This window comes from Periophthalmus magnuspinnatus, chromosome 19 (genome assembly GCF_009829125.3).
Source record: "Periophthalmus magnuspinnatus isolate fPerMag1 chromosome 19, fPerMag1.2.pri, whole genome shotgun sequence".
NCBI lineage: Eukaryota > Metazoa > Chordata > Actinopteri > Gobiiformes > Gobiidae > Periophthalmus > Periophthalmus magnuspinnatus.
In genome coordinates this window covers 9,673,782-9,689,623 of record NC_047144.1, presented here as the reverse complement: position 1 = coordinate 9,689,623, position 15,842 = coordinate 9,673,782, and the positions used below count along the sequence as shown (strand labels likewise).

Sequence of the window (15,842 nt, the reverse complement as noted above, 5' to 3'; positions counted from 1 at the left end):
CAACCAAGAACTCACAAATGTTTATTTTAAAAATATTCCTTTTACCTGGCCCCCCATCTTTATTATATTGGTATTAGGTTTGTCAAAATTATGGGAAATCAGATACTAATTAATACTAAAGCTAATATCAAAACCAGATATGAGCATTTGAGCAAGTTTCTATACTACAAAAAAATCATATTTACAGGACAAAATTTGAGATTTTGGGTATGTTTTTGAGCAGTTTTAGTATGATTTTGAGCTATCAGAACTATTATAAGAGTTCATGCTAAGATAAGAAGAAAGAAAGTACTATTATTTTTCTATTGCTGAAAGAGGAGCATTTTTTAATCTTCATTGTGGTATCATAATCAGTATCGAGTATTGAGTGAATTCCTATGTATCAAAATCAAGAAACCCTGCATTATGTCCTTTTGTGTGTTGTAGGTTCTGCAGAATGTCCTCAATCACAGTAACAAGCTGTCTGTGGTCAAAGCTGAGTCCACTGGTCTACAGCAAAAGTCGGACCAGGCCGGGACCAAAGCAGAGACCAATGGAGGAGGAAGCAGCCCGGCCAGTGACGCAGGCAGTGGTCTGGCCACACCCCCAGAGTCTCAGTCTCCTCTGCACTTTCTGGCCAATCTGGCTGAACAGAAGTCCAAAGAGGAGAAGAAAGGTCAGATGCCATATGATCAAAGAGGGTTTAGGGGTTAGAGATATACAGGCAGCATTACATCTGTCAATGACTCATCTGTGCTTTAGTGCCTTTGATCATATTATGGTGTGTATGAGACTGGGTAAGTGGTCATCTGTATTCCTTTGTCATTCTCTAACCAACAGAAAATAAGGAGTCGTTGTTGGGTAAATCTGTGAAGGAGGAGAAGGAGGGGGACCTGGAGCTGCTTCAGCACTGTAAAGGCAACTCTCTAGTGGCCAACAGCACAGAGCAGGGCTCCACTCTGAGGGACCTCCTTACCACTACTGCAGGGAAACTCAAGCTGGGATCCACTGATGCTGGGATTGCCTTTGCACCAGTCTACTCTACAGCCTCACAGGCAATAATAATAATAATAATAATAATAATAATAATGCATTTCATTTATAACATTTTATATTTGACCATAGGACAGCAATATAACACCATAGATTTTTTTTAATACCTCAGACTAATCACCAGCATTTCAACTAATGTTTGTCTCCTGTTGCAGACTGGGAAAGGAGGAAGAACTATGCCCAATATCCTTGATGATATCATTGCCTCAGTAGTGGAGAATAAAATCCCCGCCAGTCGTCAAAATCTCACATCTAAACTGTCCCTCAAACAAGAGTCTGTTATAATGAACAACAACAGCAGCCCCAGCCCTGGAGCTCCAGATGACACCAAAACAGAAAAGAAAAAAACGGTTGCACCAACAGACGAATCCACCAACCAATATCCAGACATTCCCCATAGCTGGTTAAATAACAAGCGGCTACTGTGGCTCAAAGACCACCGCAACCAGAACAATTGTAAGCTGTTCAGAGAGAGCTGGAGGCAGGGGCAGGTAAGTGACCTCAGGGTGAGGGACATTGGGGCATTAGAAATGAGATGTGCTCACGCCTGCTTCTCTTCCAGCCCGTGTTGGTGTCTGGGATCCACAAGCGTCTCAACGCCAGTATGTGGAAGGCAGATTCTTTCAACCAGGAGTTTGCTGACCACCAAGGAGATCTCCTCAATTGCAAGGACCAGGTGGTGTCCAACTCGGGAATCAAGGAGTTCTGGGATGGATTTGAAGACATCACCAGTGAGTTTTTAATATGTCAAACAGCAGAAAGCAGGTTAAAATTGAAATTAATAAATAAACCAGCAAAATAAACACAGAACATGCAGTGGTGCTCAGCAAAAGGTCATATATTACACACTATAATCAAACAGTTTCCATGTTTTCATGATAAATTGACTGTAAAAACAAATATCATCTTTAAAAACTGAACTGACTATACTGGCCTGGGTATTGCGTTGTTGTAACAGAGATTATTTTGTGTGTTCAGAGCGACCCTAAGTCCAAGGATGAGACCCAATGGTGTACAGGCTGAAGCGACTGGCCTTCAGGCGAGGCGTTCATGCTCCTCATGCCCTCGCAGGTAAGCATGGACTGTTCATCCAGGCCTGGAATTACAACTGCCAGTTCCAACTGTTATAAACATTCATTAAAAAAGTATAACTATTTGAATGCTGAAGTGGCTAGACATTATTTACTTTACACCATTTACTGATATTCTACTCTTTCTGAATTCAGCAGTGTAATTATGAAAAATGTGGTTTGGTCAGTTGATTATTGAGTTTGTATCTTTCAGATATGATGACTTGATGAAGAATCTGCCTTTGCCGGAGTACTCTGATCCAGAGGGAAGTTTAAATCTAGCCTCTCATCTCCCGACGTTCTTTGTCAGGCCGGATTTGGGTCCCAGACTTTGCTGTGCATATGGTAGGCATAATCTTCTGACCTGGCCCAAACACACTCTGCTTTTGAATGCTTTTACTCAATTGTTCTTTGATTTGTGCAGGTGTAGCTGCTTCACAGGACCAGGACTTCGGCACAGCTAACCTTCATGTGGAGGTCTCAGATGTGGTCTCGGTGCTGGTTTATGTGGGAGTAGCTAAAGGCAATGGAGTTTTGTCCAAAACAGGTAGGACAAGGCGGAGTTTGCTATTCTGTAAAGTTTGTAATATTTTGACAATACCCTGGAGCTCAGGAACAATGGCCTGCTCACAATAACTCAAACTAGCTAAACAGTAACTAATAATGTACTAATAATGTACTACTAATTAATGTACTAAAATTTCTAGCCATTTGTAATTCAGACCTATTCATCTTTAATTTATTTATGTCTAAAAACTCTAGAACTCTATCATTTGACACAGTCCTTTTAAAATTACTCTGGCTTTAACTAAATCCAAACACAGCTCATAATGGTATTTTGATACAGGAGTGTTGAAGCGGCTGGAGGAGGAGGACCTGGACGAGGGTGTTCGTCGGAGACTGAAGGACTCCTCGGAAACACCAGGGGCACTGTGGCACATCTACCTCAACAGAGATCTCGACAAAGTCAGAGAGTTCCTTCATAAGGTCGGTATCTGAACTGTTTCTTCAGGTGCACTCGCTTTGAGAGACTGTCCCGCTGACCTGTGTCTGCCCCCCCTCCCCCCCCCTCCAGCTGTGTAAGGAGCAGGGGCTGGACATCTCTCAGGACCAGGACCCCCTTCGAGAGCACGGCTGGTACCTGAGCCGTAAGCAGCGCCAGCGCCTCCTGGATCAGCACGGGGTCCAGTCCTGGACTGTGGTGCAGTTTCTAGGAGATTCTGTGATCATCCCAGCAGGAGCCATGCTCCAGGTACTGCAACACCTGGGGTACAAGAGGCCTGGGGAGCTGTGGGTTTAATCTAAATGTGTGTAACCTGTAACCTGGGGTTAATAATGGGCCTTACAGAACAAATGTCTAACAAACTCCTCTAAATCTCCACAAGCTGCCCAACAATATTACTAAGATTTAAACATTGTTTCAGCAATGATATGATTTATCAGGTTACACAGTTTACGTCTGTGGTGGCGAGAGCTGTAACTGTGCCTGACCCTGTACTGATTTCACATGTTTGTCACCCTCAGGTGCAGAACCTCCATAGCTGTATTCAGGTCATCAATGACTTTGTGTCTCCTGAGCACGTGGCAAACTCGTTTCAGCTCACTCAGGAGCTGCGGCCCACCAAAGAAGAGGTCAACTACGAAGATAAGCTGCAGGTACGAGCCAGTGTCCAGTGTATTCTCAAGGAGTGCTGGTCACTGAAAGAGAGAAATTTGGTTTGCTAAACTAAAACACATAGCAAAGGACCTTTTAAAGACTTCTAGAACTCAGTCAGACCAAAAGTATAAAAAAAAGTTACAAATTTGGTAGAGCTGAACACATTTTAAAAAATATTTATAATAGCAAAGTTGAAAAATAATTTAAAAAGTTGTTTTACCATTTAGTTTTTTTTTATCCATATTTATTTCACAGTGGACATTTATGACACATCCAAGATCGTTTACATTTGAGCGATATGAACTCCTGAACTATTGCAAGAATAACATGCCATTCAGAACATGTTTGTAGAAGTCTGAACAATAGTGTTGACAGGTTTTACACAAAAGACATTGGGAACAAGATATTTAGCTATCTGCAAAGGACATTATAAATACCTAAAATGATGTCAGTTGTTATAACCTGCCAGTTGTGACCATTCAAATTGTAATTTTTGATTCACTGGACATTCATCTTTCCATGTTAATGTTTATGTTTGCTTTATTATTGCATTGTCAGTATTGTTGGGTCTCTAACTCAGTTTCTACTGTGCTGACCAGGTGAAGAACATTCTGTACCACTGTGTGAAGGAGGCCGTGAGTGCCCTGAGGAGGAACAGCACTGAATCAGATGAGAAAGAAAAGAACACGTAACCCCCTGGTCCCATGGCACCCCTATCGTACCTCCCTGTGCCTCCTCAGAGCTTTAGTGACACCAGTGGCAGATTGCAGCACCTCCTCGCAGCATCACCAGCAGAAGCTCCGCCCCCTCCCCTCGTCCCCATGGCAACGCGAGGCGAGGACCAATGCAATGTGTTTTCTTCTGTACTTTGTTTGTGTCCTTTTCTGTTGCTAATCGTTCACTCATGGTGACTCATTTCCTCTGTGAAGATGTATTTATTTCATAGTTTTATGAAAAGTTTTTAGAGAAAATCCTTCATGTAAATGTGACTTGTACAGTTTTTGAAATTGTAGTAGTTTGAGTTAAACGGCTCTACTGTGACAGAGGACACACTCGCACACACGCACACCAGCTAATGCCTGTAATTTTGGGAAACAATGCTCTATGTCCTCCCGCCATAACAAAGAACTGCCAAACTGTACAGACTGTAAGTATGATGTACAGAAAAAAGGCCTATTCACTTCAGCATTTGATGAAACGCAACAGTATTTACAGAAAAGATGTAATTTATTTAAGAAAATAATTGTCTGTTTATGTTTTGTTAAGATTTACTATGGTGAACTTTTGAAGTTAAAAGATAATTGAAACTATATGTAAATATATATACATATATACATTCACTGAGGTATTTTTTTAAAACATGGCTTGCTTCAATTTAAAATTTTAAAGTGCAAGTGTTACATGCTTTGTACATTGAAGTTCAAAAGGGTTTTACATTTTCCATTAAAATGGATTTATCAAACTCTTGTGTGTTTTCGTGTTCTCAATTACCTCAATCCAAACATCTGGGTTGCAATTATAGTATAGTTCACCTATTACCTCCCACCTAGGATGGTCATAATGGTCGGTACCCAGATACTAATCAATTTATATATAAAAAATGGATATACTCATTTGAAGTAGTGAAGTATTAATTCTGAAAGAGAATTCCATAAATAAAACAATTACCTTTCCTGAGTTGTTTTGTTCTGTTGATCAGTATCTTTATTTGAACTGTTAAGACACCATAGTAATACTAAAACTATTATTTTATGTTGAAAATCGCGCTCTTTCGACGGGGTGCAAGGGTCACTTGGGAAAAAAAAAAATTATGCGGGCGCTGCGAGAATAAAACATTTTGACATTGAAATCGTAATTTTACGAGAATACATTCACAATTTTATGAGGGTAAAGTTGTAATTTTATAAGAATAAAGTCGTAGTCAACGTAAAGATGCAATTTTATCCAGATTTGGGGGCAAAAGCAATTCGCCGCCATGACCAGAGAGAAAGAGAAACAAGAGGGTCTTATTTGAGTTAAAACATTATATTAAAACCTACGTACGATAGTAGAACTTTATATTGCTGGCCTTTTAACAACTGTTTAAAAAATGCCCCCATGTGCCTCTGCGTGTAGCTGAGCGCGCCTGGGCAGGACACCGGCAGGTGAAGGACTCTTTGCCCGCAGTGGAACACGTGGATACAGGGTGTGCGCAGTGCTCGACATGCGCTGTCCATCCCGCATAAAAAATACCAGGACTGAAACCAGCTTCAGCTCTGTGTATTAGACGAAACTATTACCATTTGGAGACCGAAACAGGCTACATTATAATCAGTGCGTAAAACCAGGGCTGCCCAGTGCGCACGGCTCCACGAGCCCATAATGAGGGGCTGAAGTTATCCATAATGAGCACATCTGTAAACGGTGATTGTGGGCAAAGTACCTGTTTGGAATAGTAGAGAAGCGAAGCTGAGCTGAGTATGGGTATGAGCTGAGCCTCCTCCACCTATTTGAGACTCGGAGCACAACCTGTGTCCTGGCCAGTGACCCCAGGGAGCGCTGTGCAGACTTTTTCCAAGGAGGAGTCCAGTCACTCCACGGGGAGAAAATGTCGCCTACTTCATTCACCAGTTTGTGGTTGATGGACACAAGTGGAGAGGCGGCAGCTAAACGGAGGTGCAGATCTGTCTAATAACTTACAAACTTATGGGACGTGTAGAATGTCAGTATTTTAAAGTTTTATATCCTTAATGGACATTTATATAAACTTTAACTCATCCAAGCGCCAACCTTTTGCAGTCTGCGTTCATTTTGATTCGGCGACAAGCCCTAAATCATTTTCTGGCTACAACTTTATTGTAGCATCATGAATTATGACTTTACTCTCGTAAAGTTATGAATTTATTCTCGTAAAATTACGACTTTTTCTGTGTTCTTATTAAATTGCGACTTTATTGTCGAAATGTTACGTCTTTATTTTCGTAGCACCCGCAGAATAATATTTTGAAGTGACCCTTATACTCCGTCGTACGCTCTTGTCTTAAATATTTGCTTTTACTTTTCAACCTTGTATTGAGCCTTTTTCCAGCCCTATAAGGGAGAGCGCAGTCCTGCTCACGGCCTGCAGAGGGAGCCACAGAGTCATCACGCACGGGCGCAGCGGGGACACTGTCCACGCGCATTATCTCTGACGTAAATCAATTTTCTTTGAACTTATTTCCTCCAAACTTCCTCTAGACTTTGGTACTATTGAATGTGAGACCGACTCTGAGAAATAAGGCAATGTTTAGTTTAGGCTTAAACATTAAAACAGTCGTGTGGGCAACGCAAAAGCGTGGAGAAATGCTAGAAGAATATCTGTTTAAATTACGTATTAACAATGTCAGGATAGGGTAAGTGAAATTTAAAGGGAGGTAAAGGACAGTTGCAGTGGGGGTCAGTTCTCTTATGTAAGCGCGTGAGTGGCGGGTTATGCGGAGTACAGCCAGACAGGAGTTCACGCTGAGTTCACGCACTGCACGCAAAGGTCACGCAGAGGTCACTAGAGGAGCATCCGCACGAAGAACGCCTTGTTTGGGAGAGGTGAGTAATAATGAGTCACAATTGTTTACATTTACTTGAGTGACTTACTCAGTTATTGAATCAAAATCAGTGTTGTTTTTACTTGGGACTTGGTACATTTACTCTAAAATATGTTCCTGTCTCAAAAACACTTGCACTACTCATTGTGGGAAGAGTAACGCTGATTTAGTCCATACTTTTAGCCAATTTATTGTGGTCTATTTGAAATGGCTTTATTTTATATTTTAAGAATAGGTATACTAATAGTTAAATAATCATATTGTATGATTGCATCAATATTAAAATGTGATGTGGTAAACCTAGTTAGTAGTTTTACTTTCACCAAATGGCTTACCTTTTCTATCATTATTATTAAAGTTATTTCATTATTATTTTGAGTACTACTTTTTACTAGTTGAGTGATATAGTCAGCGATGGTCTTCTCCTTAGAGACACTTTTTGCCTCACCTTTGGTAAATGGGCATTGCATCATCGCCTAGGGGTTAGGTCACAGTGCATATACAGGGCAGCTCTAATAACTTGCAGAAGGTCTCACACTCTTCACCATGTTTTACTACTACCATCGCATGAACCCAAAATCTTAGAAAAATAACAGAATGGTCTTATGTTTGATATTGAATTACTCCAGTTAGTGTTTATGACTACAACACTCTGTGCGATGCATAATGCTATATACACATGCGTATATTAAAGTTGAAGTTACTTATTTTCTCTGACCATAGCCCAGTGTGCAGACTCTACTGAATGTCATGTCTGTAGATTCATTAAGAAAATATAAGAATGGCCTAATGCTTTTCATTTATTTATTTAGGGAATTTGTTTTGATTGTTTTGTTTTTCTTTTGTTTTTTTACTGCGATTGTAATTTAAAAGATGCAAAAATCAATCTGAATGTGACCTCTCATACACTTTTCAGTTGTATCCTGTTGATTGTGGGTGAGGAGTGTGAAACGCATTGGCCTGAGGGTCGCTGTGGAGTTCAACAGCAGCGTCCCAAGCAGAGGGCTGTGCCCCCTGCTGGGACTTCACCAACTGAGCTCAGGTCAGGCCTCTCTGCTCTTTACCATTTGGCTGACTCAGAGTTGCCCTTCAATAAAAATGGACCCCAAGTGTTCTTCTCTCACCTCTGGATTATCTGCCTCTTCACCGGGGATGGTGTTGCTTTAGACAGGGGCCAAACTAATAAGAAAAAATATTTCCTTGCCATTTTCTGATAAGCATTGTGGTTGCAATTACATTGCTGTTAGTTTTTCAAAAAATTGTGATTAATTTCAGAATGTAATGTGAACTGTAAAGTAATGCGAGAATCATGCATTTTATTTACATGAGACAGAAAATTGTGTTTGTTTTGATTGTGGCAGAGGACAGTATCACGGTAGCCTTCACAATTTGCTAAGTGCAACCATTTGAACTGCAATTTTGATTCCACAGTAATTAATCTTGCAGCCCTAAATGATAGTGTGGGGTTTCTTTCAACATAAATAGATATAATTGAAAGCAGTACAAGAAATCTGTTGGCCCTGGATTACTGCATCTCTTTTTGATTGGCAGGGATAGCATATATTTGAGTTATGAAGATAATTATCAAATAAAGACTGAATAATATCTTTACAGGGGGGTAGGGTGGGACTGGGGTGAGGTAGGGGTGAGGGTTTAAGTTAAGGGCAGATAGTCAGAGGAAGGTGTGTGTCCTCTGAATGACCCTGCTCTGTATGTATGCGCACACATGCATGCACTCACAGATGGAGAGCCCTCTTTAGCCTGTACTGAGATTGTGCGATTTTTTTTATTTTTTATTATATCATTTGCATATAACAATGAGAAGCTAGGGGCTTTTTAATCAACATTGTCTATCAGCCAATCGTATGCTAGATAAAAGCATCTGATGTGGAGTTCAAATTTTGGAAGAATATTGTGCTGAACAGCACTGACTATCTGTGGATATGAACTGTAATTTTAAAAGCCACATTTATTTGTTATTAAGGTTTTAGGAGGAAATTGCCATGTCACCCAGCACTGTATGTACACGTATAATGTATATTCAAGTTAGTGTTTTGAATTCTTTTGCCTGAAAAGAGGGCCTGATCTACAGCACACCATAAGCTGCCTGATTTAGGGGCCACTTGACCTCACTGAATCATGTTTTGTGTGATTCATAAAAAGATGAAGGCAAGCAACCGTTTTCTCACAAACATAATGTTCCATATTACCTTGCTGTGGGACATAAAGATCATATGAAAATCAAAGGCATAATCCAGGTCATTTATCAGCAACACTAAACAGCTAATGTAATGATGACCCTCCATAGGATCCACAGAGCCCACCGCCTACACCTCATTCTGGGGCAGAGTTGACTGTTGCCCTTCCGCTCCATAGATTTCTCTGGAACATTGTAGCAGCAGGAGTCAAGTGGACAGGTGCGGTTGACAGGCTGCTTCCCATGTCTGCTCTGTACACTGGGCCAAAGGCACCTGTCAGTGTGGCCTGTAGAAAGGGTATAGAGGTGATTATATTGGTGTGGTGGTATTCTGTGTTTCTACTGTTGTAAAGTTTAGTGATGTAGGTCAGGGCTGCCTCTGGAGGAAACAGGATTTTAATTACCTATAAAATAACTGGTCAGGAAGCACGGTATCCATTGGACTTATTCTACGGTCAAAGTGACTGAACTGACCTTCAAAAGGCAAGACAAAAGCATGGGGTTATGTGACATATTATTTACCAGTATTTTGTTTTTTTAAACTGAATGGAGGCAGCTCTGGACCCTGTGGGCACCTGCGTGGTATTATCTTGTGGTATTTATTTATAATTTCATGTTTAATGTGGGACTCCTGATGCATAGAGTTGAATCCTCATGTTTCCCTTGTAACCTCAGCGGCAATTGTTCTAATAAATAACTCAATGCAGTCTCTACTGAGGCTAAAACGCTACCTCCAAACTGGTGGTGCTGGCATCAGTGGTAGCTTGTTATTTCAATATGTTAGCTAAACCCATGCTTATTGTTTTAATAGCTCACCTGTATTGAGGATCTGTGTCTAGCGACCCCTATAGCAGCAGTAGAGTAAATGCATGAATAATGTTCCTTATTGACTTGTATGTGGGTTAGGCTGCTTCCCAAGTCCACAGGTTTACAGTGAGTACATGAGTGGATTACCCAAGTTCCAAAGTTCAGGCCAACCTCTGTGGTAATAGATTTCTGAGATATGGATACTGTTGTTGTGTCCATGAGCAAGATACCTATGTGTGTAAGTGGGAATGTGAGGTCACTTCTGTGATGCACTTTGTGAAGCTTCTCAAAGAGTAATAGATGAACAGGCTAATAATGACGATTACTAATTCCAGTTTTACATACCCTTATTTCTTTATCCAATTTTCCTCAGATAAACAAAAAAATTAAGATGTATATTCAGCTCTGGATCCCCCTAGTGGTGTAAGAGGCTTCATACACAGTATAGACATTTCAATGCCTCTTTAATGGATCCGGTCACAACTCGGTTCAAGTAGCATCAATATTTGAATGTTAACAGCATTGACTTTGACTTAGGTCTATTGGGCATGCCAATTTTTTTTTTTTTTCTGCTTGTGTGCCACTAAACATATGTTAATTGAAGGTAGTAATGATTGTCTAATAAGAAGTGAAAAGTATGGTGAGCTAAACGTGTGGTAATTTAGTTAAAGATGTGTAAATGACGGAATTGTGGCACCATTGCAAGGTGGTCTAGCTCAGATCTACACCCAGTCTGTGAGCAGGACTCTTGTACTGTATTGTATATGTTGTGTTCTGTGGATTTTTGCATGTTTATAAGATTGATTATATTGTACAGCACTTTGGGCAGTGGTGGTTGTTTCTAAATGTGCTTTATAAATGTATTCGATTTGACTTGACTTGAATCTGTGGCTGCTCTCTGCCAGGTCTGCCAGGAGTGTTGTAAAAAGCACATAAGCACATTAAAGATAGCAGCATTACGTTGCATGGGAGCAGGTGAACCTCCTTGTGTCGCTCAGGGCAACATAGATCCCAGTGTAACTGCGTGGCCTCCATAGCTTCAGTGCAAAGCCATAAGAATGATTTAGTCTGCACCATGTTCCCGACTCACACTAACTGAAAGGCAGTGAACATGGAGCTCTTTAACAGTGCTGTAAATTGATGGAGAACAATGGACCAGAGGAGGAGAGGAGGCAAAGTTCAGAGAAGTTCACTCACATCATTGTAGAGCAGCAGCAGCGTGGATAGGACAAGTGTGCATTAATGTGTCAGCTGCAATTTACAAGTACAATTTGGCATGAAGTTTGCCTTGGTCCTGATGACTTACAGTGCTCAGCATTTGTGGATCCAATATCACAAACACAATAAACAAAAGCCTGGACAAGTGTACAAAGCCCTATGGTCTGCTGAAAGTGCACTGACCACAACATCTAAACCACAAGAGTGCGACATGTCCACAGTGTGTTGGGAGAAACGAGGTTGTTCTGTCTCAGCCTGTATCAGAGTCAATGGTCTAAAATGATTGGTGTGAACTCAGTTTCACCCCGACTGCACTCATCTGCCGCAGTCATCAGCTCCATGCATTCCACATTTTGTCTTGCTTCCACTCTGTGTGTAACTAAATACCTGCAGGAGGCAGGCAGGGGACACTGACGTCACAATGCAACAGCCGCCCACACACATGCCTGTGCGTTTAATTTTTAGTAATATAATATCTGATGTAAGAGGCTGGATAGAATATTGACAAAACCATGAGTTTTATTTTGCAAAATGTATTTTATTAAATAAAATCTCATACATTTTAGTAGTCACTTAAATAAGTGAAAAGTATAAAAGTTAAATCTACATATGTACACAAGTCTATAATACATAGGCTCATGGACTCAAGTGTCCCATGTGCGAGTGCCTCTGGTTTTACAAACAACATATTTACAAAATTTCATGAGTTGTAACTCATGAACTTGGTGGGCAGATTGTCCACAGGGTACACCGTGGGTCCAGTCTTCATGGTGGGGGGCCCATTCAGGAGAGTCCATTGGGACTTGGACACCAGCTCCACGAGAAAGATCTTCAGCAGGACTTTGGCAAACTCCTTTCCCACACACCTCCTGCTGCCCCCACCGAAGGGAATGTACTGGAAGCGCGCCGAGTCGGAGCAGGGCTTGGACAGGAAGCGCTCTGGTTGGAACTCCTCTTTGTGGGGAAAGATTTCAGCTACATCATGTGTGTCGCAGATGCTGTAGATGACGTTCCAGCCTTTGGGGATCTGGTAACCCTGAAAGGCAAGTATATATTGGTCAACACAAGTTCAGTCCAAATAATAAACACCAGAGCCCAGAGAGTGAAGAAACAAACATACATTGAGTTCAAAGGTCTTGAGGGCAACTCTGAAACCACCGGGGACAGGAGGGTTGAGCCGCAGTGTCTCCTTGATCACACAGCTGGTGTATTTGAGCTGCTCCAGCCACTCCATGGTCAGGTTCTGAGGGTCCATGCCCTGCTCCTCCTGCAGAGAAACAGACAGAGCTTGTGGTGTGAGTGGGATTGCTTATCTAGATATCATTATATCAGAAATACACTGCATAGCTTTTTTTGATGACATACAGAACTCTATAGTGACTGACCTTCTCCAGGAGCTCTAGGCGGAGACGGCTGACCGCATCGGGGTTGAGGCCCAGGAACATGACCAGAGAGGTGGCTGTACTGGCTGTGGTCTCATGGCCTCCAAACAGAAGCTCTGTGGCGGACTCTTTAATAGCCTGCAAAATGGATATCATAAAGACCATGCACTACTGCGTGTGGTGCTAAATATACACACATCTGTCATCAATGTGCCCAAACATTGTAAGACCTATAGTTAAAGAGTTTAGTGTGGGGTACCTGCATACTGAGGGGCTCTCCGTTCTTGCAGCTGCTGTCAATGAGCTGTTGGAGAGCGTCCCGGGGCCGAGAGCCCTTCTCACAGTCCTGTAGCTTCTTCTTGATGTTCTCTTCAATTTTGGAGTGGATGAAGTTCCTGGCCTTCAGCCCCTGCAATAGAGCAGGTCAGTACAGAACAGGCATACACTGGTATGAGACAGAGTATGGGTGGGTGAGCTTACCCGGTACAGGCCGCTGAAGGGCACGTCTATGGGCAGAGAGAAGAGATTTCGGATCATCTCCTCAAAGGCCTCCACCAGCTGCTGCTCCTGTGTTCTGATCTGCTCTGCCTCGAAACCCAACAGGACCCTCATGGCAATACGAAACATGAGGCGCTTCACGTCAGGGTAGACCAGTATACAGGCATCCCGGGACAGCCAGTCCTGCACCGCAGTGCGCACTTCCTCCTGGATCACAGGGACATAGAGCTCCAGAGCCTCCCTGGAGAAAGCCCGCATGATGGCCTGCATGGGATACAGTGGTCAGTAGGCATCAAACTAAATGAAAAAAATTGAGCCTGGGACAGGCTCCTATCAAGCTTTAGAAATAGGCCACTCAAGAGGAGAACGCCTTACCTTCTTCTTAGACTTGTGCTGTGATCCATGTACGCTGGACAGAGTGTCTGAGCCCAGGATGGTGCGCACAGAAGCAGGCCACTGAACGGAGACAAGCCGGTGCTCCCCTGTCAGAATTTGCTTGACGTTGTCTGCTCCCATCACGCGCACGGTAGGATTACCGAACAGATGTGTGCGGTAAATGTAGCCGTACTTCTGGCGCTTCATGCGTAAAAACTTTCTCCTCTGCACAAATGGAGAATCATGTATGAGTTACACGTGCTTCAAATAAACAAACAAACCACAGAACGCCACGTGCTGTGCTTACCTGGAGGATGAGCTGTAGCGTCTCCCCGAGAAAAGGCAAACCCATGGAACCCGGGGGCAGCGGCCGGGGGCAGCCGGGGTCCCGGCCTCTCAGCAAGTAAACCTCCCATAGCTTAAGTGCCACTAGGAAGAGCAGTACGGGAAGGACTATAGTGCACAGAAAGGTGGCCAGCAGCGTGCTCAGAGCCATGGTGCAGTGAGGAGTTCTCAGAGAGTGTGACAGCCGCGCTGCCGTGAGGCCTCTTATAGGCTCCTCGCTCTCCTCCCTCACATAAATTAGTTCACACAAAGTTCATCTTTAATTGTGGCTGTCAATGCCCCGCCTACGACCTGTGCTGTTGGCGCGCTCCACCATTTGTTCAGTCCCAGCTTAATCCTTACCTCCCGTAACAGGGACATTTCACTGAGAAAAGGTGCTGCTTTCAGTAAAACAATGACTGAGTGCCAAGACGTCTTTGTTTTCCGAGAGGCCACTCGTTTAGGCCTCCGTAGTGCTAATCTGCCTGCAGGGTGGACCACATTCAACCCAGAGCCAACTCTCCACAGTTCCATAGCGCATTAATCCGCCTCCCGTGAATCCGGCTGCTGTCATTCAAAGTGCAGCCCTATAGAGGCTGCAGCGCGGCGCTCTGCTGTACACCATGAGCCTCGTTCTTCAGCGTGGACTGCGGTCACCAACTCTTGAGAATCCAGCAGTAAATCTGGAGTCATGTTATAAAGTGATATCAGCACCGGGTTCAAACCTGGGTCAGTGCGCTCGCACGCGCACAGACGCGCGAGGTTATCCTCGGGCTACGCACAGAGTAAACAGAGGCACATCAGCGTAAAGTGTTTTTACGACCTAAGTGAGCGTGCGCGTGCATGTCACAGAGACAACCTGGTGCCGTGTTCAGCGTTTACGGGCTCACCTCAGTTCACTAGGACACGGCACATAAAGAGTACACCCCTCATGACCGTCCAAGTGTGCCTCAGAAGTTCTCCGGGGGTAGCGCGTGGTGGAGCCTACATTTCACCACCACGTTCCGGTAGGCTGAACGCAAAACCTGGATGAGTTCTCATGTGCTCATGTTATCATGGCAGCTGCCTGAAGGTGCCAAAAACAATCACGCACGTGCATTAAATAAAGGGACTCGTGTCTTCTGTTTTGCTTAGGAATTGTGTCCTGTACATAGACAGGCTGAGCTTTAGACTTAAACGTTGTGTGCAGGATCTCCAAGCCCTGGGATGAGAGGTGAAAAGGTAACAGGAGCATGGGGAAACTTGCGGAAATTATCCGGTAAAATGAATGAGCTAGCCGTTCAAAGTGTTCTGCAATTCCGTCCGTGCGTGAGCGTGTGTTCATGTGTCCCCACAGCTCCTCCCCCGCTCGCGCTCCCTGACCCGCTTGTGACCCTGACATCTCTGTGAACTCCGCGCACCAAGTTCACTGTCCGCCCAGCGCACGCGCTCACACACGCGTAGGAGGCACTGTCAAAGACCAGTAGCGTTGCCCCGCCTCAGGCAACTACTGAACTAATATCTGTAAACTCTAGTTGTAATGCTGCAGTTAAGATGCCGCTTTGGATCAACAGAGGCAAAGACCAAAACAGGTTTAAATACAAGTGTCATCAGCTCCACTGGTGTAAGCAAGAGAAAAAAAAAAGTTCTATTAAACTACAACCAAATCTGAAGTCATTATATTCACATTAGATGTTTTTCTAACATGGGTCTTTTGTGCAGTAAGTCTTAACCTCGACATAA

The 15,842-nt window shown here is 43.2% G+C and overlaps 2 protein-coding genes across 2 annotated transcripts in view; one reads left to right on the top strand and one right to left on the bottom strand.

Moving 5' to 3' along the window:
• The window catches only part of jmjd1cb (jumonji domain containing 1Cb), a 67,422-nt gene extending 65,319 nt beyond the window's left edge, over positions 1 to 2,103 (top strand). Inside the window, exons 21-25 of the mRNA XM_033984926.2 lie at positions 427 to 655; positions 820 to 1,034; positions 1,188 to 1,523; positions 1,595 to 1,763; positions 2,011 to 2,103. Of these exons, the coding sequence (XP_033840817.1) occupies positions 427 to 655; positions 820 to 1,034; positions 1,188 to 1,523; positions 1,595 to 1,763; positions 2,011 to 2,021 (960 nt within the window). The 3' untranslated portion in view covers positions 2,022 to 2,103. The remainder of the gene's footprint in view (positions 1 to 426; positions 656 to 819; positions 1,035 to 1,187; positions 1,524 to 1,594; positions 1,764 to 2,010) is intronic.
• A 9,992-nt stretch (positions 2,104 to 12,095) lies between these two features.
• On the bottom strand, positions 12,096 to 15,662 carry LOC117387735 (cytochrome P450 26A1). Its single transcript, XM_033985281.2, has 7 exons — positions 14,104 to 15,662; positions 13,797 to 14,021; positions 13,404 to 13,685; positions 13,183 to 13,332; positions 12,927 to 13,061; positions 12,662 to 12,808; positions 12,096 to 12,577 (listed from the first exon to the last, which is right to left on the bottom strand). The coding sequence occupies exons 1-7, from the start codon at positions 14,290 to 14,292 to the stop codon at positions 12,242 to 12,244; spliced, it is 1,464 nt and encodes a 487-aa protein (XP_033841172.1). The 5' UTR covers positions 14,293 to 15,662; the 3' UTR covers positions 12,096 to 12,241.
• Positions 15,663 to 15,842: the final 180 nt, after the last annotated feature.

What these genes read in the sequence shown, in the direction of transcription:
- LOC117387735 (XM_033985281.2), bottom strand. Translation starts at nt 14,292, where the DNA reads ATGGCTCTGAGCACGCTGCTGGCCACCTTTCTGTGCACTATAGTCCTT. An exon ending in AGCACAAGTCTAAGAAGAAG is followed by an intron (nt 13,686 to 13,796) that starts GTAAGGCGTTCT and finishes TATCCCATGCAG; the next exon opens with GCCATCATGCGGGCTTTCTC. An exon ending in TCAAGACCTTTGAACTCAAT is followed by an intron (nt 12,578 to 12,661) that starts GTATGTTTGTTT and finishes CTTGCCTTTCAG; the next exon opens with GGTTACCAGATCCCCAAAGG.